Source organism: Amphiprion ocellaris, chromosome 15 (assembly GCF_022539595.1).
Source record: "Amphiprion ocellaris isolate individual 3 ecotype Okinawa chromosome 15, ASM2253959v1, whole genome shotgun sequence".
NCBI lineage: Eukaryota > Metazoa > Chordata > Actinopteri > Pomacentridae > Amphiprion > Amphiprion ocellaris.
The window spans coordinates 2,784,327-2,810,087 of NC_072780.1; the positions used below are offsets into that span (position 1 = coordinate 2,784,327).

General features: G+C 43.4%; 1 protein-coding gene across 3 annotated transcripts; it reads left to right on the top strand.

The window, feature by feature from the left end:
* The first annotated feature begins 385 nt into the window (after positions 1 to 385).
* Positions 386 to 24,486, top strand: prrc2a (proline-rich coiled-coil 2A). 3 transcript variants are annotated; one of them, XM_055017567.1, is made up of 17 exons: positions 386 to 539; positions 6,239 to 6,390; positions 8,725 to 8,902; positions 10,405 to 10,501; positions 10,623 to 10,704; positions 10,798 to 10,941; positions 11,194 to 11,435; positions 11,531 to 11,619; positions 12,324 to 12,475; positions 13,689 to 13,791; positions 13,913 to 14,099; positions 14,306 to 14,398; positions 14,627 to 15,179; positions 15,333 to 15,580; positions 15,775 to 16,084; positions 17,875 to 18,100; positions 19,065 to 24,486. In XM_055017567.1, the coding sequence occupies exons 2-17, from the start codon at positions 6,276 to 6,278 to the stop codon at positions 22,120 to 22,122; spliced, it is 5,877 nt and encodes a 1,958-aa protein (XP_054873542.1). In that variant the 5' UTR covers positions 386 to 539; positions 6,239 to 6,275; the 3' UTR covers positions 22,123 to 24,486. The 3 variants fall into 3 exon arrangements, with proteins under 3 accessions (XP_054873542.1, XP_054873541.1, XP_054873543.1); XM_055017566.1 differs by lacking the exon at positions 386 to 539 and adding an exon at positions 561 to 730; XM_055017568.1 differs by lacking the exons at positions 386 to 539; positions 14,306 to 14,398 and adding an exon at positions 562 to 730.
* Positions 24,487 to 25,761: the final 1,275 nt, after the last annotated feature.

Here is a 25,761-nt window from a genome sequence, read left to right on the forward strand (position 1 = left end):
AAATTTTAATCATGATGATGGATTAATCCGCATTAACGCGTTCATTTTGACAGCCCCAATTTTATTATGACAAGTTTCAAAACTAACAAATGAAATAATGATAGAAATAATGTCTCTTCTGTATTAGAAAATAATAGTAAATTACTAAAATAAATACCTCTGCTATATTAGCAATCCGACTTTACAAAAAACTAACAAAATATTTGATCGTTTAGTGGCTCAATGAAAAACAATGAAAACCAGGACATTTTCATCATTTTATAAAAAACAATCAGGACGGCCAGAACAAGACAAGTCCGACAAGTCCCAGGAAAACGGTACGTTTGATTACCCTATTACAGTTAGTTTGATAGAGGGGTTAAATGTTTAAGAGTCGCACTTCGTTTTTTACTGTAGAGGTCCCAAACGGCTCCCATCTCATGAAACTACCCAGTAGCCGTTGACGGCTCTTTAGGCGACGGATCGAGTCCAGTATTAACAAGTTTCTTTTCCCCCCTTTTCGTTTATTTTTTGGAATAAAAAAAACGAAAGGAGCGCAAGTAAGCTGAACACCTTCTTTCATTTTACACGGTGCCAGTCATCTGAGAATTAGTGTGAGGCAGCAGAGACCTGATGTGTTTGACTATGCAGCAGGATAGCGCTGCTTACAGCTAGCTAGAAAGCTACGCGATAGCATTACAGCTAACCTCATTCTGCGATACAACCTCGAGACAAGTCGGGACAAGACCAGGTCAGTGGCCGGAAAATCTTCCATGTTTTCCCTCCAAACGCTGAGCTATTTCGCTATACCCCGCAGAAACCGTCACTATTAAATCTAGACACGGATCTGGCTCGTATGAAATGCGGTTTTGTGGAGGAGTTAGTCGTATTTTTGTGTCTTAGTTGCTGTTGCTGGCTAACGGTAGCCTGTTAGCCTAGCTCGGCTAAGTGGTTAGCCGAAATTAGTTATATTTTCCGATTAAACGTTCGCTTCTTGGTACAACTGGCTGTAGAGTTGCTCTGCTGTTGAGATATGTTTACTTTTAGATGCTAAACTCTGCACATCTAACGTTAGCGGATGAACGTTAGCGCAGCTCTGGAATAACATTGTGAGGCTAGCAGCTTCAGCCGACACACTGTCAGTTTACCGTGCACAAAAAACGGATGACAATTTAGATTTGTATTTTTCCACACGGTTAAAAAGATGTGCCCGTGTTGGCGGTGTCTTTTAACGGGGAGCTGGTTCGAGCTAAGCCACACAGCCGGTCCGGGGCCTTTCTCCACCGCCATTTTGTGTTGTTCTCCTAATAAAACCTTTTTATTCTCCTCGTCGCCCACTTCACGATACCAACCACGAACACGCAACGTAATTTGATAAATCCGTGATGTCGGCGTGCGATTCAACCCCCTTGCACATCACAGAGTTAACTAGCAGCGAGCTAATGATGTTGAAAATGCATTATGAAACATCAACGCAGTCCCCCTCCCAACGAGAACGCGGAGGCCCTGCTAGCCGGCTAACGTTAGCACCCAAATATCATATGCCTCCACTTCACCCGGGTGTAAATTTTTTTTTATGTGTTTACCACCCCGATTCGGCTTCTAGTATCGTTTCTACTTGTCTGAATTTGCCCCATGGCCTTTGTGATCGGTGCTAGTGGTTAGCTTTACGAGGCCCCTTTGTGGTGTAGCCGCTAGCCCCCGTTAATCCCCATACAACATGTACTGTAGCTGACCAGCCATCCCACGACCTAATTTTCTAATCTCATCTGGCTATTGAGGCACGATGCAGTGCTGCTGCTGCTCGTCCGTCACCGTGTGAATCCTGCTATTCGTGGCGTTTACTCTGTATTTATTATGTGTGTAATTGCAGACATCGTGGGTTTTTGTCCCTGTATGTGGGAGAAGGCAGTTGCATTCACATTTGGGTCTTTTAGAAGCATATTTTTCTGGATCTGTTGGTTGGATTAAACATAGTAAACACTATACTAGACTGCACTGTGTTGGGAAAATTGCCATTGCAAGGTTAAGATTCATATATATTGTTATTTAGAATAGAATAAAAGATTCCTCTGCAAATAATGAATCTGTCTAGAATGATTGGGATGGTTTTGTAGGGCATAGAAAGTAAAAATAATAAGAATTGTTTAATAAGTATGTCTGGAATCTTTCTCATTTGGTGTAATACTAGCAAAGGCATCCAAAGCTATTTTTTCTGCATGTGTTGGTTGGGTAGTAAACACTGAAGCTGCACTATATTGGGAAAATTGCCATTGCAAGATGAAGATTAATATATATTGCTTTTTAGAAGAATAAACTCCTCTGCATGACTTGAATGACTATATTTAAAAAGAATTTGTCTATCTAGAACGACTGGGGTGGTTTTGTAGGGCATATAAAATAAAAATAATAAGAATTGTTTAAAAATATGTCTCATATGGTGTACCACTAGCAAAGGCATTCAGAATATTTTTTTTCTGGGTCTTTTGGCTGGGTAGTAAACACTAAGGCTGCACTATATTTGAAAATTTCCATTGCAAGATTAAGATGGTCTTTAAAAAAAAATATATATTCCTTACAGGTATAGTAAAGCGCTATATAAATACAGACCATTTGCCATCTGCATAGAAAATAAAAATTAATAAGAATTGTTTAAAAAATTATGTCTGGAATCTTTCTTGTATGGTGTAACACTAGCAGAGTATAAATGTAAATGGACATATTGGTGTATATTTATTCCAAATCATGTTCAGTATTATTATTGTTTATAAATGGTAGTATTTTGAAGAAGCAGAATGAATAGATTTACAATCATTTGTGTAAGGAGACGAGGTGGGATTAGATAAGCTTCTTCCCACTCCTTTTTGAGCAACTTATTCATTGTCTTTTGTTGTTTTCTTCTTGCGTTGAAATGTTCAAAATAAATTTGATCAAATCAAATCCGTGCAAAAAGCAGAGAATGTTGTTATTAGTGAAGAAAAAAAATTACTGTACATATCCATTGGTATACTGTATGTTATTCAGTTGTGGAGGAATAGCCCAGCTGTTTATTAGGTTGGTGGAAGTGGGGTAGAAGCTGTTCTTGTGTCTGGAGGTTTTAGTGTACATGGCTCTGTAGTGCCTGCCAGAGGAGAGGGGGGAAAACGGTTTATATCCAGAGTGAGTGGGGTCTCTGAAGATGTTCCCTCTTCCGGGTTGTAGTGGAGAACAGTTCCTGGATGGAGGGCAGGGAGGCTCCAATGATGTTCTTCTGCACAGGACTTGAATGACTATATTTAAAAAGAATGAATCGTCTAGAATGATTGGGGTGATTTTGTAGGGCAGAGCATCTGCATAGAAAATAAAAATGAGAATTGTTTAAATACATGTCTGGAATCTTTCTCACATGAAAGATATCTCAAAATATTTTTTTGCTTTGGATGGTGTTCAGGTCTGACTTTGCTCTCGTCGTGCAGAGCTTTGTGGTGCTGATGTAAATGGTCAGAGGCATTAGTTGTGTTGCCTGGTGCAGTGCAAGACATTGACTGTTATTTAAAGGCATCCTGTCTGTAGCAGAAATATTTTCCTAGGACTGATGCAACTTATTGTCTCGTACTTTTCAGTGTTTTGCTCCTGTTCTTCACTCGTTTCGCTCGGCACATGTGGAGCCTACGTGTCAACCAACTCTGTGTTTTGGGACAGACAGACTTTTCTCCTTGAAGTTTTTTTTTTTTTATATCAAGTGGCTAAAAAAGGTTGTAGAATGATTTAAATAAATTTACTACTCGAACTTGCACACGCTGCAGTGTTGATGCTGAAACGGTACATTGTGAATCCCTAGAAAACATCTGTTCAGGTAGATGTCTTATTCAGTATAGGAGATCTCATGATTTCCATTAATTCTTTCAGATCACAGTTATCTAAGTCATTAAAACACAGAACAATCTAACAAAGAGCTGCCACTTGAATTCTTTGCTGAACTAATATTTCTCTGATCGTGGACCATGTGAATTGGATCTCATTATTTTATAGCTACTGTCTAAAGTGAGTGAATGAAATGACTAACGCTACTCGTAGCTTCATAATGTCAGAGGAACAATCTCTTTCTAGTTAATTGTTCGGAATGGATGGTGGGTGGAGCGGGGGCAGCGGTTCAACCTGACGGATGCGGCCGAACCACGCTGAACCGGACAGATCAAGTCAGCACCGCGTGTTTTATTGATGTGCAGTAAAATGAGTTCAAGCTAAAGGCCTGGCAGTTGCCATGGAGCCCAACCCCGTCTCAAGGCAAGGCATGGGAGAATATCATTTATAATGCGTTGCCATGGAAACCGTGGTTCTGCTTTTTTCCCTTTTCTTTTGTGCAGTGTTTCCTGTGATGAGCAGATCTGCCCACATTGTACCATATTTACCCCGGCATATTGTTGATTTTGACCTGATTAACATTAACGTAAACACTAATATGTCTCAGAGAAGTTATGGACCACTTGTACGCCTGTTCAAAAGCTGCAGAATCTGTGCAGTGAGGCGACTGCCACAAAAATCCTGACACACTTTAGCAGGGGTGTTACACATGCGGCCCGCGGGCCAAAAGCGGTCCTCCAGAGGGTCCAATCTGGCCCTCACGGGGTAAAAATTCCATAGAAGACATTAACTGCAGATTGTAAATTAGTAAAACTATAAATTTAAAATGATTTCTAGACCATGACAAATTGTTTTAGATCCTAAAGTAAAATACCAGATTGTTCATTTTATTTTTGTAAGATTTTGCTGGTTTTTGTCCTTTTTTGTCATTTTATTTCTTGCTTTTGTCATTTTTTGTCTTGTTTGTGTCATTTGTCCATTTTTTTGTTGCTTTGTAACTTTTTTGTCTATTTTTTGTATCTTTTTTTGTTTTTTTGTGTCATTTGTCCCATTATTGTCATTTTTCTCTCGTTTTTGTCATTTTGTTTCACTTTTGTAATATTTTGTCTTGTTTTTGATGCTTTTTGTCTTTTTTTCTGGGCTTTTGTCGGTTGTCTCGTGTTTTTGTCGTTTTGTGTTTCCTTTTTGTCTCGCATGTCTTATTTTTATCATTTTGTTTGCTTCATTCGTTGTTTTTTGTCTCTTTTTTGTCTTTTTTGTCTCACGTGTGTTGTTTGTCCATTTTTTGTCGCTTTGTGTCTCGTTGTTGTAATATTTTTTTGTCTTGTTTTTGTTGTTTGCCGTTTCTTTTTTTGTCTGACTTGTCATTTTGATCATATAGTAAAATACTACATCATTCAGTTCCAGATAGCTGTGACTAAATGTTGTGTTCCTTTGTAGACACTGTGATCTGGAAGTTGTAATGTGGAAATGATAAACTGAGGCATATTGTTGTAGAAATTGAATTTATTTTTCTTAAAAAATTTGAAGTTGTTCATAATGTTTTGTAAAAAATATAATTCCTTAAATTGGAACATTTTCAGAATGTACTTTTTTGCACCAAAACAAAGGAAAAATTAGGAATTGTGTTTATTTATAGGTTCTTATGCTGTGATTTTACTGGTCCGGTCGACTTGAGATCAAACTGGACTGAATGTGGAACCTGAACTAAATGAGTTTGACGCCCCTGATGTAATATTTTAAGATTGGTCAGCTAACAGGTTATACTCATGGGATGGTACACAAACTTTTTTTTTTTAACTTGTATGGATTGACAGAGTAAAAAACCAACAATCTTCAGGTGAAAATGTGTAATGTTGGGGATATTTCAGTCGTTCATAAATGGGCGTGTCTAGTTTATTTTTATATTCATCAAGGGAGCCTTTTTGCTGTTCTCAGCTGCTTTTTTATGATGTAGAATCTGTATGTTGTTATCTTGTTCAAACATTTGAATTGCATTTAGTTCCAAATTGTTGGGATATGAATTATTTATGTTGTAAGGAAAAAAATAGAAAATAGAGATGTGTAAATCCACATTTATTCTGTCTACATGGCATAAAGGATTGGTGAACTCATGAAAAGTGGAGCTACAAACCTCCAAAAATAAGTTTAGGCTTTCCTCGGTGTGTTTCCCCTCCACAGGTATTTTGCTTCATAGGATTTAGTTGCAGTCTGATAAGTTATGCTGTTGTATCGTAAATTACAGTAGAAGTGCTTGACTGCATCAACCTCAGCCAGGAGATGATTCAAATCCTGTGTTTACTATATTCTGATGTGTGAAACTGCGTCTGTTTTAGTTGTTTTGAATGCTTGTGAAGCCAACACTTTCACTTTCTGTGTATACATGGTGTCAATCTCTCTCTGCTTCCTCCCCCAGTCTCAGGGCTCACCATACTCAATGAGCGGACAGCGCAATGTCAGAGCGCTCTGGGCAAACTGCAAAGGGGAAGGAAGGCAAAACCAAGTATGCGTCTCTCAACCTGTTTGATACATACAAAGGAAAGAGCCTTGAAACACAAAAGCCTGTTGGTGAGTATCTGGTCTGTCGTCCCCAAGCTTTAGCTCACACACAAGCTTCTTAGATGGGTTGAAATGTCTGTTCTCTTCTGCGAGGGGTACAAAAATCTCCTTTAAATTTTGCCATTAACCCTCCTGCTGTCCTCATTTACGGGGACCAAAAAATAATGTTTCCTTGTCTGAAAAAAATCCAAAAATTCAGCAAAAAATAAAAATTCCCCAAATTTCTGAAAATTTGCAAAAGTTTCAGGAAGAAAATTCCAATAATTCCTTAAAAGTTTTATTTTAAAAAAAAAAAAAAAAATCCCCCAAATTTGGAAAGAAAATTCTTGTAAATATTTTCAAAAAATGAGTAAAAATCTTCCCAAAAAAATCCTAAAAATATCTAAAGTGATTCCATATATATCAGTAAAACTTCTAATATTTTCTTTAAGAACATTCACATAAAATCACATAAAAATCAACCAAAACCCATGTTCTTAAGAAACATTTTTAACATTTCTTTTTTTCCCCCAAAAAATGTTCAAAGATTTCCCAAAAAATGTTGAAAATGTGGACATCAGAAGTTTCACTGTGAAAATGTTTTTTTTTCCTCCACATTTTCAAACTTTAAAACGGGTCAATTTTGACCCGCAGGACGACACGAGGGTTAAAGATGTACAGCTTCTTTTGTAATCGATCAGATGTAGCAGAAAGAAACAGACCTCCACAGTTGGATTTGGTGTTTAAAATTGCTGTGTTGTATCCTGCATTAGTCTACTGTCTCTTTAATAGTCCTCTTGCCAATTTCCAATACAGGATGTGCATGAATCTAAGAGTCAGTTTTTGCCGATGCTGTTGCTATTATTCAGGGATGTGCACCATTAGTATTGATAAGACAGGTGGACTGCTTCACTGAAAGAGAAAGCCGGGCCTGGAGGGCGACCGGCTCTTGAGTCCTGACATGTCAGCTGAGCCTGACCTGAGACAGAGCCTTACTTGTGGACGCTGTTTGACTTCTGCGCCCAGTCCTCACTTTATGTTTTATTCAGAAGCTCCCCTCTAGATCTCAGCAGCTGTCCCTGTTCCCAAACTACCGACTCCCCCTTCCTACGGGGTGAAACCATCCACTGCTGTGGTTTCTCTGAGCCTCAAGGAAACAAATAAGGGATTTATATTCACTGCAGCTTCACTTTTCTGAACTGGAAGGCTTTTCCATGGTTCTGTAAGCATCAATATCCCAACACTTCTCCATAAACTGTAATTGAAGTGGGTGTACTGGAGCTTTTTAATAACATCTGGAACAGGAGAGTCAAACTCATTTTAGTTCAGGTTCCACATTCAGCCCAGTTTGATCTCCAGTGGACCGGATCAGTAAAATCACAGCATAATATCCAATAAATAACCACACCTCCTAATGTTTCCTTTGTTTTAGTGCAAAAAAGTACATTCTGAAAATGTTCCCATTTCAGGAATTATCTTTTTACAAAACATCATGAACAACCTGAAATTTCTTCAGAAAAATTAATTCAATTTCAGCAATATTCAGCCTGAGTTTATCATTTCCACATTACAACTTCCAGATCACAGTGTCTACAAAGAAACACAACATTTAGTCATCTGGAACTGAATAATATAGTATTTTACTTTATGATCAAAATGACAAAAGTCTGACAAAAAACAACAAAAACAAGACAAAATTTTTACAAATATCAGACACAAAATGACAAAAACAAAGAAAAAAAAGACAAAAACTTAGACAAATGAGACCAAAAAGAAATGACAAAAGCAAGACAAAATGATAAAAAAAAAATAGACAACACAAAACAAAGCAAAAAAGAGACAAAAAATTTGACAAAAAATGGACAAATGACAAAAACGAGACAAGATTAGAGAAGACACAAAAAAATTTAAAAAGTGACAAACAAAACCACAAAAAAGTAGACAACACAAGTGTGACAAAAAAACACAAAACAAGAAACAAAAACATGAGGCAAATGACAGAAATCAGACAAAAACAAGACAAAATATTACAAAAATGAGACACAAAATGACAAAAGAGCAATGAGCAGTCTAGTATTTTACTTTATGATCAAAACAACTTGTCATGGTCTAGAAATGATTTTAAATTTATAGTTTTACTAATTTACAATCTGCAGTTAATGTCTTCTCTGGAATTTTTACACTTTATAAAGTCATTCCTTGTTTGCAGCCTTGTTGGTCGCTCAGCGCCTGGATTGCATTTCCAGTGAAGAAGCAGCGAACGCCGTCCCTGTTGTCGGACTCTTTAGTCCCAGTAGATTTCAGGAGTATCGGGTTCCAGTGGTCCATCTGTGCTAATGACCTCCTTTCTCTTTCCCGTATCAGTTCCCCCCCGCCATGGCCTGCAGTCTCTTGGTAAAGTTGCCTCCGCGCGGCGTATGCCACCCCCTGCCAACCTGCCCAGTCTGAAGGCAGAGAACAAAGGCAACGATCCCAACGTCTCGCTCGTTCCCAAAGACGGCACAGGATGGGCAAGCAAACAGGAACCAGCAGACCCAAAGAGGTGAGGATTCCCAGTCTAGCAAACCTCTTCAACAGGAGACAAGATCAGAAAGGGACGATGTTATGAGAAGTAGGGGTGGGGGAAGTTTCCGATTCTTAGATGTATCGCGATTCTGACGTGGAGGAATCTGAATCTATTAACAAACGTCCAAATTTCGATTATTTAAATCTGTTAACCCTCGTGTCGTCCTGCGGGTCAGAATTGACTGGGTTTAAAGTTTGAAAATGTGGAAAAAATATATTTTTTTCACAGTGAAACTTCTGATGTCCACATTTTCAACATTTTTGGGAAATCTTTAAACATTTTTTTGTGGAAAAAAAGAAATGTCAAAAATGTTTCTTAAGAACATTCAGCAAATTTCGCTGGATTTTGGTTGATTTTTATCTGAATGTTCTTAAGAAAATATCAGAAGTTTTACCGATATATATGTAATCACTTTAGATATTTTTAGGATTTTTTTGGAAGATTTTTCTCATTTTATGAAAATATTTACAAGAACTTTCTTGCTAAATTTGGGGGTTTTTTACATTTTTTCATAAAACTTTTTGAGGAATCTTTTAAGGAATTTTCTTCCTCAAGGTGTTGCAATTTTTCATAAATTTGAGGAATTTTTTTTCAGAATTTTTGGATTTTTTTTCAGACAAGGAAGCAATATCTTTTGGTGCCCATAAATGAGGACAACAGGAGGGTTAAAGTAATACAGAAGGTTCTAAATAATGCGGAACTAAGAAGCACGATACACGTCATCTCCGGGACACTTTGGGATGCGTACCTGAAACGGACACGCCGACGTACACAGAGGAAAACAAACGAGGCTGACCGTCGCCCACCTCGCCATGAGATCCGAACAGCTCCTTCTGATGTAAAAGCAGACGTGTGGAAACACTTCGGCTTCTACAACGTTATATGTAAGCTGTGTCGCACTAAAATAAAATACTTTGACAACACAACAAACACAAGAAGCCATGTAACTCGATTCCACCAGCAGGCTGATGTTGCTGCGGCTACTAGTGGCGCTACCGACCAGAGAACAATCAACGAAGCAATTAGAAAGCTGCCACCCTCATCGGGAAAGGTGAAGTGAATTACGAAAGTCATTGTGGCATTTATTGTCAAAGATTTGCGTCCTTATTCCGTCGGGGAAAATCAGGGATTTCGAGCACTGCTGCATGCAATGGAGCCCAGATACAGCATCCCATCGCTGTTTCACGCCCATCCCGACACTCCACAACCAAACCAAAACAGAAGTCGTGTCCTCGCTGTTGAAGCCAGATAGAAAGCTTGTTCAGTGAGACAGAAAGAAATGTGTGTTGTGAAAAAGTGCATCAATACACAAAATTAAAGATGCATCAATAATCGTTTCATAATTGAATTGTAGCCCCGAAATCGTAATCGAGTCGTGAGGTACTCAAAGATTCCCAGCCCTAATGAGAAGTCATTTCATCCTTTCTTGTGTGGCTGCTTGCTTCACTCTCACCCAATACATTTCTTCTTTCTTTTAGTACCGATGCATTGTCAGCACCGCAGCCGGAATCGCAGCAGCCTGTGGCTTCACAGATACCTGCACCGACCCGCCCGAGAACCCCACCAGCTTCAGAGGTACACACAGTCCCGCTAGCATGAAAGCAAAGTTATTTTCTGAGTAAAGGATGCAGTGGAGGATTCACAGCAGCCATAGTTGACATCTGTCGTGTAACATTTGTGTGTTTCCTGTCCTCAGGCTCTGGCCCCAGCTTCAACCCAGGCCGTAGGGGCAAGGTCCTGGGCTCAGGCCAGTGTTACACATGGAACCCAAGGGGATGGTGAGGCTCCCTTTTGGTTTGTCTTGTGTACATTTCTCTGGATTGAAGCTCTTGTTGAAACTGAGCCTCTCTCCTCATCGTCCCTCTTTGCAGGTGGAAAGGGATCAAACCTACCGTCGCCATTCTCTCGCGAGGAATTTCCCACCCTGCAGGCGGCTGGCGACCAGGACAAAGCTGGCAAAGAACAGGGCACTGCAGATCAGTGGTATGGGCCCGGACCAAGCCTCCGCCCCCAGAGTGAGTCATACCCACTTCATCTCTTATAATTGATCACCCAGTCATTTAATTAAGGCAGTGGTGATGAAAAAAGAATCTCCCACAAGATTCTTTTTAGGCTGAGTGCTTTTTGTGCCTAATCAGTTTGCATTATTAAGTGAGCATTACGCACTCCAGGTCAAAAGAATGTGTAACAGGTGTAAAGTAGTGACTGTGAATCTCTGATCTTATTCAATTAATGCCCATAAACCAAACTCACTTCTCTGTCCTCAGACGTTACAAGTTGGCGGGACGGTGGGGGCCGAGCCCTGGCGCCCACCCTGTCTGGGGAGGGGGCAGCAGAGGGTGGCACTGGTGGAGCTCTGGTGATGGATGGGGCAGCTGGGGTCCCCCCTCCAAACGCTCAGAACCACGGGCCACCTAGGAACCCTCCTGCAGGCAGCCCTGCCTTGCCCCTGCCCCAGCCCCCTGTGGGGCCCGGGTTCCCACAATATCGAGGAATCATGCCTCCCTTCGTAAGTTTCCTTTCCATTTTCTCTTAGTTTCTCTCCCAAATATGAACAAAACTGCAATCTGAACTTGGTCTGTTTTGTATTTTTGGCGTCTCTAGATGTATCCTCCCTATTTGCCCTTCCCAGCACCCTATGGCCCTCAGGGGCCCTACAGGTACCCGCCACCTGGGGAAGGGCCCGCTCCAAGGTACGTTCATTGCTAAAAAGTCTCAATGCTAGTATTGATACAATGTTGATCGGAAATTACTGTTTTTTTTTCCCCACAATATTTTTTTATTGGAATTTTTTTTCAAACACAAAACAACAAAAAAAATCCATACAATCATAACAACCACAGACAAAATCAAACCAACAACAGTGCTTCTCTGCTTTGATTAAGTAACCTTTACAAGAAGTACGTTACAAACATCTTAATAAAAAAAAATGTGAAAAAGCAAATCACAACCATGGAAACGGTACAGTCCACACACATCATTCACCTTCTTCTTCAAGTGTTACATTGGAGTTCTTAACAGAATCAATGAAAGGACGCCATATCTTCTTAAACTCATGTTTTTATAATTTCAGTATATATGTTAGTCTTTCAAATGGAAAGATGGTTAACATCTGTTTCAGCCACTGAGTCACTACTGGTCTACTAGTCTTTTTCCATAATAGTGCAATGCATTTTTTAGCATTAAGCAGGCTGAGGTCTATGAATGTTCTTGAAGTTATTTTTTTCTGGATATAGACCCAACAAAAACAGTTTAGGGTTCAATGTGTGTTACTGAGCTTTTTACTTTTCAGAGGAAAGAAACAAATTCAGTAGAAATTGAAAAGCACATAATTCTAAAAGTAATTCTTTTACTGTCTCCTCATGTCTCTTACAAGGAACCTCCTCTGCTCTTTCAGGTTCTCTCGTGGGCCGGGTGGTCCTGACGGCAGGCCACAGGGCGGCCCACGCGATGCAGGTGCAGAGGTGGTAAAGCGACCCTCTATCCTAAAGCAGGATGACCTGAAGGAGCTGGATGAGCTGGACCACGACGGAGACGAGGGATGGGCAGGTAAAAAAAACATACTCATTCACAGATATGCAACTAATGTGTAAAGAGAGTCGGCTGTGGTCCAGATGTATAAAAAACAAGATTTTGTTTATGTGAAATTAAGAACCACTCAGAATTGTGTTGCTATAAAAGCACTGGAAACATCTACATTGGTGGAGAACTTTGAAATGATGAATTGCTGATATTTAACCCTCGTGTCGTCCTGCGTGTCAAAATTGACCAGTTTTAAAGTTTGAAAAGGTGGAGAAAAAAAATATTTTCACAGTGAAACTTCTGATGTCCACATTTTCAACATTTTTAGGAAATTTCTGATCATTTTTTGGTGGAAGAAAAGAAATGTTAAAAATGTTTCTTAAGAACATTAGAAGTTTTACTGATATATATGTAATCACTTTAGATTTTTTTTTTGAAAGATTTTTACTCTTTTTTTTTTTTTTTTACATATTTACAAGAATTTTCTTGCCAAATTTGGGGGATTTTTTTAAAGTCCAACTTTTAAGGGAATTTTTTAAGGAATTATTGGAATTTTCTTCCTGAAGGTTTTGCAAATGTTCAGAAATTTGGGGCATTTTTTTGCTGAATTTTTGGATTTTTTTCAGACAAGGAAACAATATTTTTTAGTGCCCGTAAATGAGGACAACAGGAGGGTTAAATAGCTGTTTAGATAAGTTGAGCTACTTTTGATGCAGTTACACAACAGAATTTCTGGTTAATCTCAAAGTAATATATATGTTTTTTTGCTGAAAGACTGGTTTTGTTTTCATGTATGTCTCGTGTAGATGGAATAAAATTGAAATTGTGCTTTTGAATGCAGCATTTTCAGTTAAATAAAGGCAGCTACAGTACACTGGCTCGGCAGAGGCTTCCATTTTTGTTGTTATTTGTGGGAGTGTCCTGCACAATAAATTTGGACGTTCAGCTATTTTAATGCACCTCATGTTGATTCATGCTTTTAAATTATTTAGGAGGTGATGGCATCATGGTAGAGGATGAGATTGATGCTTTCTGTCATTGCAGTTGTTTCTGCATATCACATATCCTGCTGATCCAAGCAGAGTGGTTTGAGTTGCTACAACTCACTGAGTGGAGGGAGGTGGGCTGCAGGATCAGGTTCCTCACAGCGATGGATGATGAATAATGTTACAGTGAACTCAGAGGTACAAACATGAGGTCTTTATCTGTCTCGTTTTGTTTTTTTTTTTTGCCTAAACAGGAGCTCATGAGGAGATTGATTACTCCGCCAAGTTGAAGTTCAGTGACGATGAAGGAGATGAGGAGGGTGAAGAGGAGAGAACCGAGAGCAAGAGCGACTCACGGTAGGTGACCGGTTACGTTTAGTGTTGGATAACATTAAATGTTCACAGTAGTGTTTTCAGGCTTAAAATATATAAGCTTTCCTGTGATTTGTTTTGATTTTGTTTTTTCTTTTGTAATCAGTGAGCAGCAGAGGTCCCAGGATGCAACTGCAACGTCTCACTCCCGAGGCTCAGACAGTGGCGGAGACACCCGTCGCACCCCTCCTTCTAATGCTGACAATGGCCCCCAACCACCCTCCAGCAAGCCAGGATGGGCCGAGGAGGGAGGCAGCGGCTGGGCGGCCCAGGGAGCTCCATCCAACTACCAGGTAGTGTGCCAAACTGCAGCAGCAAAGTGCTGCACAGTAAGACTGTATTCAAGCTGGGAAAGACAGGAAGTCCAGATCTACATCACAGACTGTGTGTCTATACGGTTAAACAAAGACTTCTCTGTGGGCAGAGTTAGTGTTTGTGTGTTTGTGTCAGTGTAGGGTTTTGTGGTGGAGCATGGCTAACTGTGTCTGCCTGTATACAGGGGCGTAGGCCTGGATTGGGTGGTCCTCGGGAGCAGCCCTCCCCCCCACCTGGGCCGCTCCTCGGACAAGGGCCTTACTCCTTTTACCGACAGGTAGACATCCGGATAGGTCCTCATAGGCAAACCATTTCTACCATTGTCCCATCCACCGCCCACGGGTCTGAGAGCAAAGTCATCTTTGGTTTTAATTTCACGTTTTTGCCTCTTGAGTTTGTTGCAGTTGATATAATCATTCATAGAACATTATTCTACAATAATGTAATTTATAAGGTTTAATTGATTTTTGAATCGTGGAGTATTAAATATTTTCTAACTTTTCAGGACCGCCCCCACAACCAGGGTGCCCCTCTGGGCCCGGGGAAACCTGCCCCTGCCCAGCATCCACCTGCAGCCGGAGGCCCCACCCCTCCTCCCCAGCCAGGCCTGCTGGTCCACGGCTCCCAGGGGGATGATGAGGATGAAACTTGGCGTCAGCGCAGGAAGCAGTCGTCCTCCGAGATCTCTGCTGCTGTGGAACGAGCCCGACGCCGTCGTGAGGAGGAAGAGCGTCGAATGGAGGAGGAGAGGCGTGCAGCCTGCGCCGAGAAGCTGAAGAGGCTGGATGAAAAGCAGCAGCAGCAGCAGGGCAGCAGCGCAGGAGGTGGTGGCAGCGGCAGTAAAACCCCCAGCCTAGATGGAAACTCTACAGCTGCCACAGCAGGCAGCCCCAGTCCATCTCTCTCAGCTTCAGCTTCCTCCCCTAACATCAGCCAGCCTCCTTCTCCCTGTGTGGACCCTGAGGAGCCTCCAGTGCTGGCTGTCCAGCCCGGGCCTGGTCCTGGAGGAAGTGACCGTCAGCGAGCCAGCAGCAACAGCAGCTATGACTCCAGTGCAGGTGAGGTTCTCAGGTATACACCACAAGATGGTGATTAAAAAACAAGGCTGGACTGAGAAACTACGGTAATAACAGTTCTACCTGGTGGTTAATGTGGAAACTGCTGTTAGATGAAATCTGCTCTCTAAACTCTGCAACCTTTTTTTGGCTCAGATGTCCAACAGTGTTCCCAGCCAGCTGTGCAGCAGCAGCCCACACTGGATGTACCTCCACCAGGAGAGAATAAGGAGGAGCCCATGGGCAGCCCTCACATCCGTGCAGGAGGTGGAGGTGAAAGAGTTGACCCAGTGAAGATTGAGAACATTGGAGGCGGAGCAGGTCGTCAGGCTGGTGGTCCTTCTGGCCAGGGTTACTCCAAATACCAGAAGTCTCTTCCACCTCGATTTCAGAGGCAGCAGCAGGTCAGGATTTGTACTTCTCTACTGGATGTTGTCCTAAATTACTTTGCTCTTATAACAATAAATAACATGAATAAAAATAACTGCTACACGTCTCGTAGGACTGGCATGCCATTGTAGGTACAATATGTCTGATCTTTCTTCTCTTCAGCATCCTGACTGCTGTATTTTTCCATTTCACACTGATTTCTTTCCAGGAGCAGCTCCTGAAGCAGCAGCAGCAGTGGCAGCAGCAACAGCAGCAGCAGCAGCACAGCCAGGCCTCACAGAGCCAGCTGTCCCCCCAGCCCCAGGCTCAGCAGGGTCCTTCTCCGGGTCCAACACCCCAGCCAGGGCCGGGACCTAAGCAGGGTGGTCCTCTGTACCAAGCCGGAAATATGGTCCGACCTCCACCCCTGCCAATGAACTTTGACCCGCGCTGGATGATGATGCCCTACATGGACCCCCGTATGATGCAGGGTCGCCCTCCACCCATGGATTACTATTCAGCTGGCATGCATCCGTCTGGTCAGTCTCACAGATTAAATTATTCAACAACACAGTACAGCTATAATAGAGGACATAGTTCAGATTAAAGTGTATGTTGGGTTAAGCTTGTTTTATGCTTACCGTGTCCGTGTGGCTCCGTGTGGACAAATTACATCTTTTTAGCCGCCACGCGTCCTCACAGGGCCCTTCTCAAGCGGAACATTTCAGCGTCACGCACCTCCAAATTTTTCTAACTACGCAGACGGAGACATGCGGAAAACTGGCGAACAGGAGTTCCGAGCAGCAGAAGTTCAGAAATGCAGGCATTTATATCAGGGTTTCTGCAGGGCATTAAAAAGCATTAATAGTCATTAAATTGATTTTCTGAAAATTTAGGCCTTAAATGGCAGTAAAAATCATGAAATTTTGATTCTCAGTGGTATTAAAAAAAAATTTTCTGCAGTTCTCAAGAAAAATATTTGCTAATAATAATATAATAATATGTAATTATAGACTGCGATTCGTCAGATATGTGCATCTGCGTAAACATGCCGAAACATTGCACTAATTGTTCCGGCTGGTTGGGTACAATTGCCAAAAACTGGGGAAATGCAAATTCCAGTAAAAATGGCTAGAAAACGTGGAATTCAGAGAATGACTGCAGCCTGTGGGTGGTCAGGGGTGGTTTCCAGATTCAGAAATAGTGAAATGTAGGGACAGTTTTCATATAAAAATCATCTTTTACAAAAAATAAGCCTGTGTAATTTGTTCACGGTCTTGACATTAAAACTTTTACAGTCTAGCATTAAAATGGCATCAAAAAGCATTAAATCTGACTGGCTGATTTCTGCAGAAACCAATACGATTCATCACACAGAGATCACTGTGGTAACCGGGTTATGAGCAATTCATAGCGTGAAATTAAAACTAACTGCTGAAATGCAGCTGTTGGGTAAAATGCCATGTTGTAAGTGGTGTAAACGATGGCAAACTTCTTCTACTCTAGTACTAGAGTAGACTACTGTACTTTCCGGACTATAAACCGCTACTTTTTTCTCACGCTTTGAACCCTACGGCTTTAACAACGATGCAGCTAATTTATAGATTTTTAAAGACGAGCTTCATGCCGTCAACACGTTTAGCCTCGTCACGTCAGAATGAAATTACCGAACAGGTCACAGTGGACCAATGAAACTGTTCGAATTAAATCAAACACACTCATACTAAATTCTTCAAATCAGTCATTGTGCGCTTCATGCACACACCCTCATCATGGAAAACACACGAAGAAATGCGTATGATGCAGCTTTTAAGTTAAAGGCAATCAATTTGCCTGTGGAAGAAGGAAATAGAGCTGCTGCACGTAAGCTTGGCATCAATGAATCCATGGTGAGACGTTGGAGTTGGCAGCGTGAACTAACTCACTGCGTGTTACTGCCGTGTTACAGGCACTGTTCAAAAAAAAAAAAAAAACATTTATTTAATTAAAAGTTACAAAAAAATCTTTCTGTGTAAATATCTCACATTACAACATGGACACCTGCAGCTTATAGTCAGGTGCGGCTTATATATGTACAAAACTTTTATTCTTTTTAAATTTAGTGGGTGCGGCTTATATTCAGGTGCGCTCAATAGTCCGGAAATTATGGTAGGTAGGTGTGTGTTTGCGATACACTGCCCCCTGCAGTTTGGGAGCAGATGCCGCATGGAGTATAAAGTCACACACGGTTTCTCGAGCGGAATTCCAAGCGTCTCATTTGTAATTCCAAGCATAACCCGGCCTTTAGTGCTTACAGCTTCTTTTCATATCTATGTCTTCACTGTCACAGGGCTAATTGGGCGTGAGCGGTCCGATTCAGGAGGATCTGGTTCAGATCCCTTCGACCGGCAGCAGCAGCAGCATCCAGGGCACCCTCACCGTGGGACCCCCCCTATGGATCCTAAGCTGGCCTGGGGGCCGGAGGTATTCCCTGGTGGTGGGGAGAACCGTGGGCTAACATCTCCCCTCAGGCAGAAGCAGGGATTGGAGGATGACGATGTGGCCAAAGGGCCCAGGTACGTGAAATGGTCCACACTGCTGCCTTGGTGCTGGACGTGACGTCACTTTCAAGGCCTCGTTGTCGCGAATAATTAACGTCGTATTAACCCGACCCTGACCCAGTGCAGAACTCTGCTGTGAAGGTGGAGACATGCGGCGGTGGTGGATTTGAGACAATAACAAAAAAATAAATAAAAATTTGAAGGAGTGGCGGCTGGGATTTTGGAATGGCGGCCCGCCGCTGCTGAATGAATGTAGAGGAAACAGTGAAAAATTATTCTAATCTATAAGCATTTTAACCCTCCTGTTGTCCTCATTTACGGGCACCAAAAAATATTGTTTCCTTGTCTGGAAAAAAAAATTCAAAAATTCCGCAAAAAAAATTCCCCAAATTTCTGAAAATTTGCAAAACCTTCAGGAAGAAAATTCCAGTAATTCCTTAAAAGTTTCTCTTAAAAGTTTTATTTAAAAAAAAATAATAATAAAAAATCCCCCAACTTTGGCTAGAAAATTCTTGGAAATATTTTCAAAAAATGAGTAAAAATCTTCCAAAAAATCCTAAAATATCTAAAGTGATTCCACATATATCAGTAACACTTCTAATATTTTCTTTAAGAAAATTCACATAAAAATCAACCAAAATCCAGTGAAATTCGCTGGATTTTGGTTGTTTTTTATGTGAATGTTCTTAAGAAACATTTTTAACATTTTTTTTTCCACCAAAAAATGTTCAAAGATTTCCCAAAAATGTTGAAAATGTGGACATCAGAAGTTTCACTGTGATTTTTTTTTTTTTCCCCCATTTTCAAACTTTGAAACAAGTCAATTTTGACCCACAGGACGACATGAGGGTTAAAAGTAGCGTTTCTTGACTAATACTTTGTCCCACCTCTGTACACAGCAGTTGGAAACTAAAATTGTCTTTCTTTTTAAAAAATGATAGATAAAATGAGTGCTTTATGTTCTTTTTCTTCTACTTAGGAGTGACACTCCTCCACACCGCATGAGAGACGGTGGACTGGGACCCATCCAGCAGCCCAGCTCCACATCTGGAACATCCAATCAAACTCCTCCTCCTGTTGGCACTCAAGTTACCACCCAAGGGGGCAGTCACCACCCTCATCACTACATGGGTGGGCGGGGCAACTACAGCAACTTCCCTGATCAGGGCGGTAGGATGCCTCCCCACCAGCAGCAGCAGAGGGGGGGTGATAGAGGAAATCAGCCGCATGGTTTCACCCATCAGGATGAAGGACCTCCTCGAGGGTCCCAGCAGGGCCAGATATGGGGCGGTCCACATCCTCACTACGATCGTAACAGTCGTGCAGATCTCCCTCCTGTTGACAGCAACTCTCACCTCCACCACCATCACGGCCACCACCCCCAGCAGCCTCACTTCCCCCTCCACCCTCACAAGCCAGAAAACAGCCGTGACAGGGTCGGCGACGCCCCCGCTAAGAAGACCGACTCTTCTCCACCTCTCCACCAACCTTCCCTCTCATCCTCCTGCTCTTCTTCCTCTTCCTCCTCTTCTGCCAGGGAGGATGGGGGCGTTAAAGTGGCCCTGCATCACCACCCATCGCAGAGAGAGGGCGACGCTGCTGTCGGCCACGGTCTCGGTGAAAGAGGCAGCAGTGGTAACGCCGGCAGCAGCCATGTGAAGCAGGAGAAGACCGGCCCGGCTTATGCTTCTCGTTCCACCATCACCTCCAGCCCACCTCCTGCTCAGCATGGCAGCCATAATCAGCCTCAGCAGCACCCCCATCCCAAATCAAACCAAAGAGGAGGACGGGAGCACAAGACGGAGACGCAGTGGGGCCCACGGCCCGGCAGCAGCAATATGGGTGGGGGGTCCTCACATGGAAGGAGGACCAACAATGCAGGAGGTGGGAACAACTCCCGTGGAGGAGAAGACTCCAACACTCCGTCAGACCACAAAGCCTCCAACCAGACCGGAGGCAGCAACGCCAACAAGAGAGCCGGGCCCATTAAGAAGCCGGCGCTGAAAGAAATCAAGAGAGACGGCGGGGAAGTGGATGGAGCAGAAAAACCAAGCCAAGGGTTTGGAAAAGATAAAGAGCAAGACGGCGGCCAATCTTCCTCCATGAAACAGGAAACCTCCAGCTCACAAAACACATCAGCTCCACCTAAAGACGAGCCAGCCCAGACAGCCAAACCCAGGAACGGAGGGAAAGAACGATCCTCAGGTGGAGGAGGAGGAGGAGGAGGAGGAGGTAGAGGGCCCAAAGATGTAGACGCCAACTCATCTGGCTTCTCAGGGTCCAGGAGGGACAGAGACCGCTCCTTTGAAAGAGGAGGTAACCCCACCCACCACCACGGAGTCCCAGCCAAAGGCAACAGAGCCAGTCGGGGACGAGGGGGGGAGTTCTTCGGGCGTGGCCGTGGTTACCGGGGCACCTACACGGCCAGCGCTGGACCCACTGGTGGCAGCCGGGGCAGAATGGGTGGCAGGAGTGGCAGAGACTACCGAGCATCAGTTGGTGGTGGTGGCCACCATCAGGAATCCAAGGGTGAAGGAGCTGGAGGCCGGCATGGTCAGGACCGGTCTCAGCATAATCCAGCCAGGGCCAGAAACCGCAGTGAAACCCGTAGTGAGGGTTCAGAGTATGAAGAAATCCCCAAGAGGAGGAGAGAGAGGGGCTCAGAAACTGGCAGTGAGAGTGGAGCCAGTGATCTGGGTCATTCAGACAAAGAAGACAACCAGAAACCCAACACCAAGAACGGCTCTGATAACGCCAACGCCGCTGCCACCGCAAACATTTCATCTGCACCACCTAGAGGCTCCCAGGCCCGAGTCTTCACCCCCAGGGGTGTGCCCTCTAGGAGGGGCAGGGGTGGTGGAGGTGGTGGAGGAGGAAACATCTACAGGAGCAGTGGCAATATGGGAGGATCAGCTGGAGGACACCGGGTTGGACCCAACTCGGTGTCTCACGGTGGGTCCTCCAAGTCCTCCTCTTCAGCCAGGAAACAGCAAGGTCCTCCTCAGACCTCTGGGCCCAAAGACTCAGGTCGGGGAGGGAATGCAGGAGAGAAGAAGGACAAGACAGCTGATGGAGGTCAACCTCAGAACCAGGGGACCAACCCCCCTCAGCCGTCTGTACCTGCTGCTCCTCCTGCTGCCCTCGGCTCCACTGAGAACGGAGGAGTTGTAGCCCAGCAAGCACCAACCAACCCTGCATCAAACTCTGGAGGGCCCAACGCGCTCCCTCTCCCCAACAACCGTGGGTTCCCTCCTGGTGGGTTTGAGCGACCCCCCAGGCGTCGCCGTCACGGGCGTTCCCAGCACCAGCAGGACAAGCCGCCACGCTTCCGGAGGCTGAAGGAGCGAGAGAACGCCGCTCGGATTAACGGAGGAGTGGGGGTCATTGGGGGAGGAAGGCCCTCCTCTCCTTCCCTGAATTCAGTCCAGGACAGTAACGGAGCACCGGCCTCTGCTCCTGTCACCGGGAACGCCCAGAACGCCAACCACAACGCCACACTAACAACTAACAACAGCAGCGGCGGTGGAGGGCATCTCAGCAACGCAAACAGCCACCACCATCACCACTACAACCAGAGCAACGCCGCCCCCACCCACCCACAGCACCCCCACAGCCACGGAGCCAAGTCCCCCGACTTCACCAACCAGAACTCAGACCAGGCCAACGAGGAGTGGGAGACGGCCTCCGAGAGCAGCGACTTCACCGAGTTCAGAGACCGGGAGGGAGGAGGAGGAAAGTCGTTCGCTTCCCACCATCACCACCACCTGGGCAGAGGAGGAGGAGGGGGAGGTGGAGGTCTGGTGGAGCGCGACGTGGCAGGTAAAGAGCCCTCGGCCAATAAGAGAAGCTTCTCCAGCCAGCGTCCCGGCATGGAGCGGCAGAACCGGAGGGTGACCACCGGAGGCGCTGGAGGCGGAGGGGGAGGCAGGGGTCCTCGCGGCCCGCCTGGCGGAGGCTCCGGTGGGCCTGGCAACGGCGGCGGCGGCAACCGCGGAGAGAAGCGTGGAAACTGGCCGTCGCCGAAGAACAGGAAGTGATGGAATATAAAACATTTCAACCCAACACACATTAACTGTCACATCTTTACCCCTCTGGTCGCTCCTTCATGGCTTCTCCGTCGGCATCCTCACACAGTAGTGCGTTGTGTACAGTACATGGAGGTGGTCTTCATTCACTCTAGCTGCCCCCCACCCCCTCACCTCTCTACTATCTACCGTCCGTTATTGTAAATTTCTACGTTTGTTCCGTCTTTCCGTTCATTTGTGCCCCCTTCTTTTCTTTCTTTAGTTTTTTTTTAAACCTTTCCCCCAGAAAGTGGCCCCTGTTGGATTTGACAAGCATGTGTTTGTGGGTCGGGGGTGCACGTCGTTCACACACACACACTCGCATTTACAAGCACAAATACGACATTTTTACGACACGCAGTCATGTGGGTGCAAAACATGGGATTAAATTGGCGTTTGGATCGGGCTAACTTTTATATTTCTGTGTATATTTCTACCACACTTTGGCCTTGGGTGGTATCACGTCATCTTTTAACCAGAACAATGTAACATAAGATGTTTGCTTTCTCTTGTATCTATTTTTTTTTTTTTTTTTTTTTTTTTTTTTAAATTTTGGTCCTGTGTCGGTTGAGTTTGAGCCTCTAAAAATGTCAGGGGTTTGTGTGTTTTCTTCTACAACAGGTCATTAAAATACCTTTTTACTAAATTCCCCCAATTCCTTCCTTTTTGCCGACTTTTCGGTCCCGTCTGATTACTGTGATAAGACCCGTCGACTGCTCAGTGCTCACCTACACTCGCATCCACTTGTTTTTAATATCTGCTGCTTGTTCAGATAGACGGTGTGAATATTTTCCCTCACCGTTCATTAGATATTGGTTGTTTTTTCTTTAGGAATAAAGGCTTTTTCCGGCCTCATCGTAGCATCCCTCTTTAAAAATCAAAGCATCCTTTCTTTCTCTCATGAGTTCACCCTTTGAAGACTGTACCGATAGTTTGACGGCTTTATTTTAAACACCATTTTAACTCTTTTTTTTCCTCCCTCAAAGTGAAAAATGAGTTAAATGAAAATGTATGTCACAGTAGAATCGACAGGATAAAAAACACTTTCATAAACTTGTTTCTGCTTCGGTAGGTGATTGAATTTGTTCTAATAAGCACTCCTTGTAGTAAAACAAACATCCATGGTTGCTGTTTTTTCTTTTCTTTTCCTTCCTTTTTGTGTTGATGTTTGTGGGCGGGCTGCAGGTACTCTGTCTGGGCCCAGAGTACAGCGCTGAGCCGAGTGTTGTGGAGAAGGACTCCTGGTCTGAGGAAGTGTTTTTCAAAGCGTGTGACGAGGAGCCCCCAAAACGAAGTGAATTCAGGACTACAGTTCACCACACGGTTACCGAGATCTCACTAATGCTGACCTGGAGCGAGGAAACATTGGATCGATGTTTGATTGGTAGTTTATATCACACCGTAGAGACACGAAAAGGACTTGAGACGACATCCGAGGTGAACTAAATCGATTTTTCTCATCCACTGCTGTAAGTTGGGGTTTGTTTGTTTACTGACAACAGTTTGAAGATCGTCTCTGGGACGTTGTGAGTCGGGCATTTGCTGATTTATTGTGTGCGTGTGCTTGTGTGTGTGCGTGTTTTCCGGTGTCTGTAATAACCTGGGAAGGGGTGGGGGACCAGAGGGTTCAACATGAACGGCAAGCACTTTCTGCCTCGTTTGCCCACACATGATTTAACAGACGTTATTGGAACTGTTTCTTAAATACATCCACGTATATACATCCAGCTGTGTGTATATGTTCAGCATCCAAATGAAGAACCTGCAGTCGAGAGCTTCACCAGTTTTTTTTGTGTGTGTGTGTGTAATTTAAGCGTACATTCTTCAGCAGGCAAGCGAAGTTGGACATATTTTGACTTTTCACTGACTTCTTCTAAGCATGAACACGGCCGCGGGTGCAGCTTGCCTTGCCTGTTACTGGTTTCTACATTGATAGCTGTACACTTAACACTGGCTCAAAGAGTCCTTCATCCCTCCTTAACTCTTAATGTGCGCATTATTGTATGTACCCATGTTAAAAGAGAAACTAAAGTAGTGTATTCCAGAAAAAAAATACTCAAAGATTGTATTATGTTTCCAGCAGGTAGCGTTACCCAGGTACCTGGAGTGGTTCAAGCTGTTTTTAGCATTTATGGTTTTATTAACGGAACCGTAATATACACACATGTATGTATATTGGTATGTATCTAAGTTTTGTCTACCCCAACTTACATTCCCACAAACAAATGTTGCCATTTTTAGTTCAAGGGAGCAATGTACAAGCAGAGAAGTGTCTTATTATAATAAAGTTATACAGAGAAGGCAAAGTTAAATAAACTACTTTTGATTTAATGGAAACTGGAATCGCACGTCTGGTTCTTGGTGAAGTGGAAGGTGTTGAAGGTGACAGAAACGAGACGGAAAACGACAAAAATGAGACAAAATGACAAAAACAAGACAAAATGACAAACGAGACAAAGCGACAGAAACGAGACCGAAAACTACACAAATGAGACACGAAAGGAGACAAAACGACAAAAACGAGACACAAAATGACAAAAATGAGACCTAAAAGACAAAAACGAGACAGAAAACGACAAATGAGACGGAAAATGACAAAAATGAGACACAAAACGACAAGTGTGATGGTAAACGACAAAAACCAGACATGACAAAAATGAGACAAAATGACAAACGAAACACAAAACGACCGAGACACAAAATGACAAAAACGAGGCAAAACCGAGACAAAAGGACAAAAACGAGACGGAAAATGATAAAAAGTCAGAAAATGAGACACGAAATGACGAGACACAAAATGAGACAATATGACAAAAATGAGATCTTAAAGACAAAGATGTGACACAGAATGACAAAAATGAGACACAAATCTACAAAAACCAGACAGAAAATGACAAAAATGAGACAAAATGACAAAGTGAGACAAATTATATATATTCTGTTATGAATTGTAGAATTCAAAATCCTTCTTCTGACATATAAAGCTCTTAACAACCAATCTCCATCATATCTTAAAGACCTGATAGTACCATATTATCCTAGCAGAACTCTTCGCTCTCAGACTGCAGGCTTACTTGTTGTTCCTAGAATCTCTAAAAGTAGAATGGGAGGCAGAGCCTTCAGTTATCAGGCACCTCTCCTGTGGAACCAGCTCCCAGGTTGGGGTCGGGAGGCGGACACCCTCTCTATTTTTAAGACCAGGCTTAAAACCTTCCTTTTCGACAAAGCTTATAGTTAGGGCTGACTGGGTGACCCTGACGGGGTATGCTGGTGTTTTCATTTGCACAACTGACTTCCCCTCTTGACGTCCCTTTAGTTTGCCCCTAGTTATGCTGCTATAGGCCTAGGCTGCTGGGGAACCTCTCTGGATGCACTGAGCCCTTCTCTAACTACCTATGTATTTACTATATATACCATTATTGCATTACATTCACTCTGTTTCTTTCTGTGTCCTTTCTCCGAGTGTCCCTGGTCCCAGAGCTGGATGCTTCAGATGTGTGGCTGTGTTTTATGGTCCTTATGTCCCACCCCCCACCTCTCTATCTCTACCCCTCTATCTGTATCCCTCTATCTCTACCTCTACCCCTCTATCTCTACCTTTCTACCTCTTCT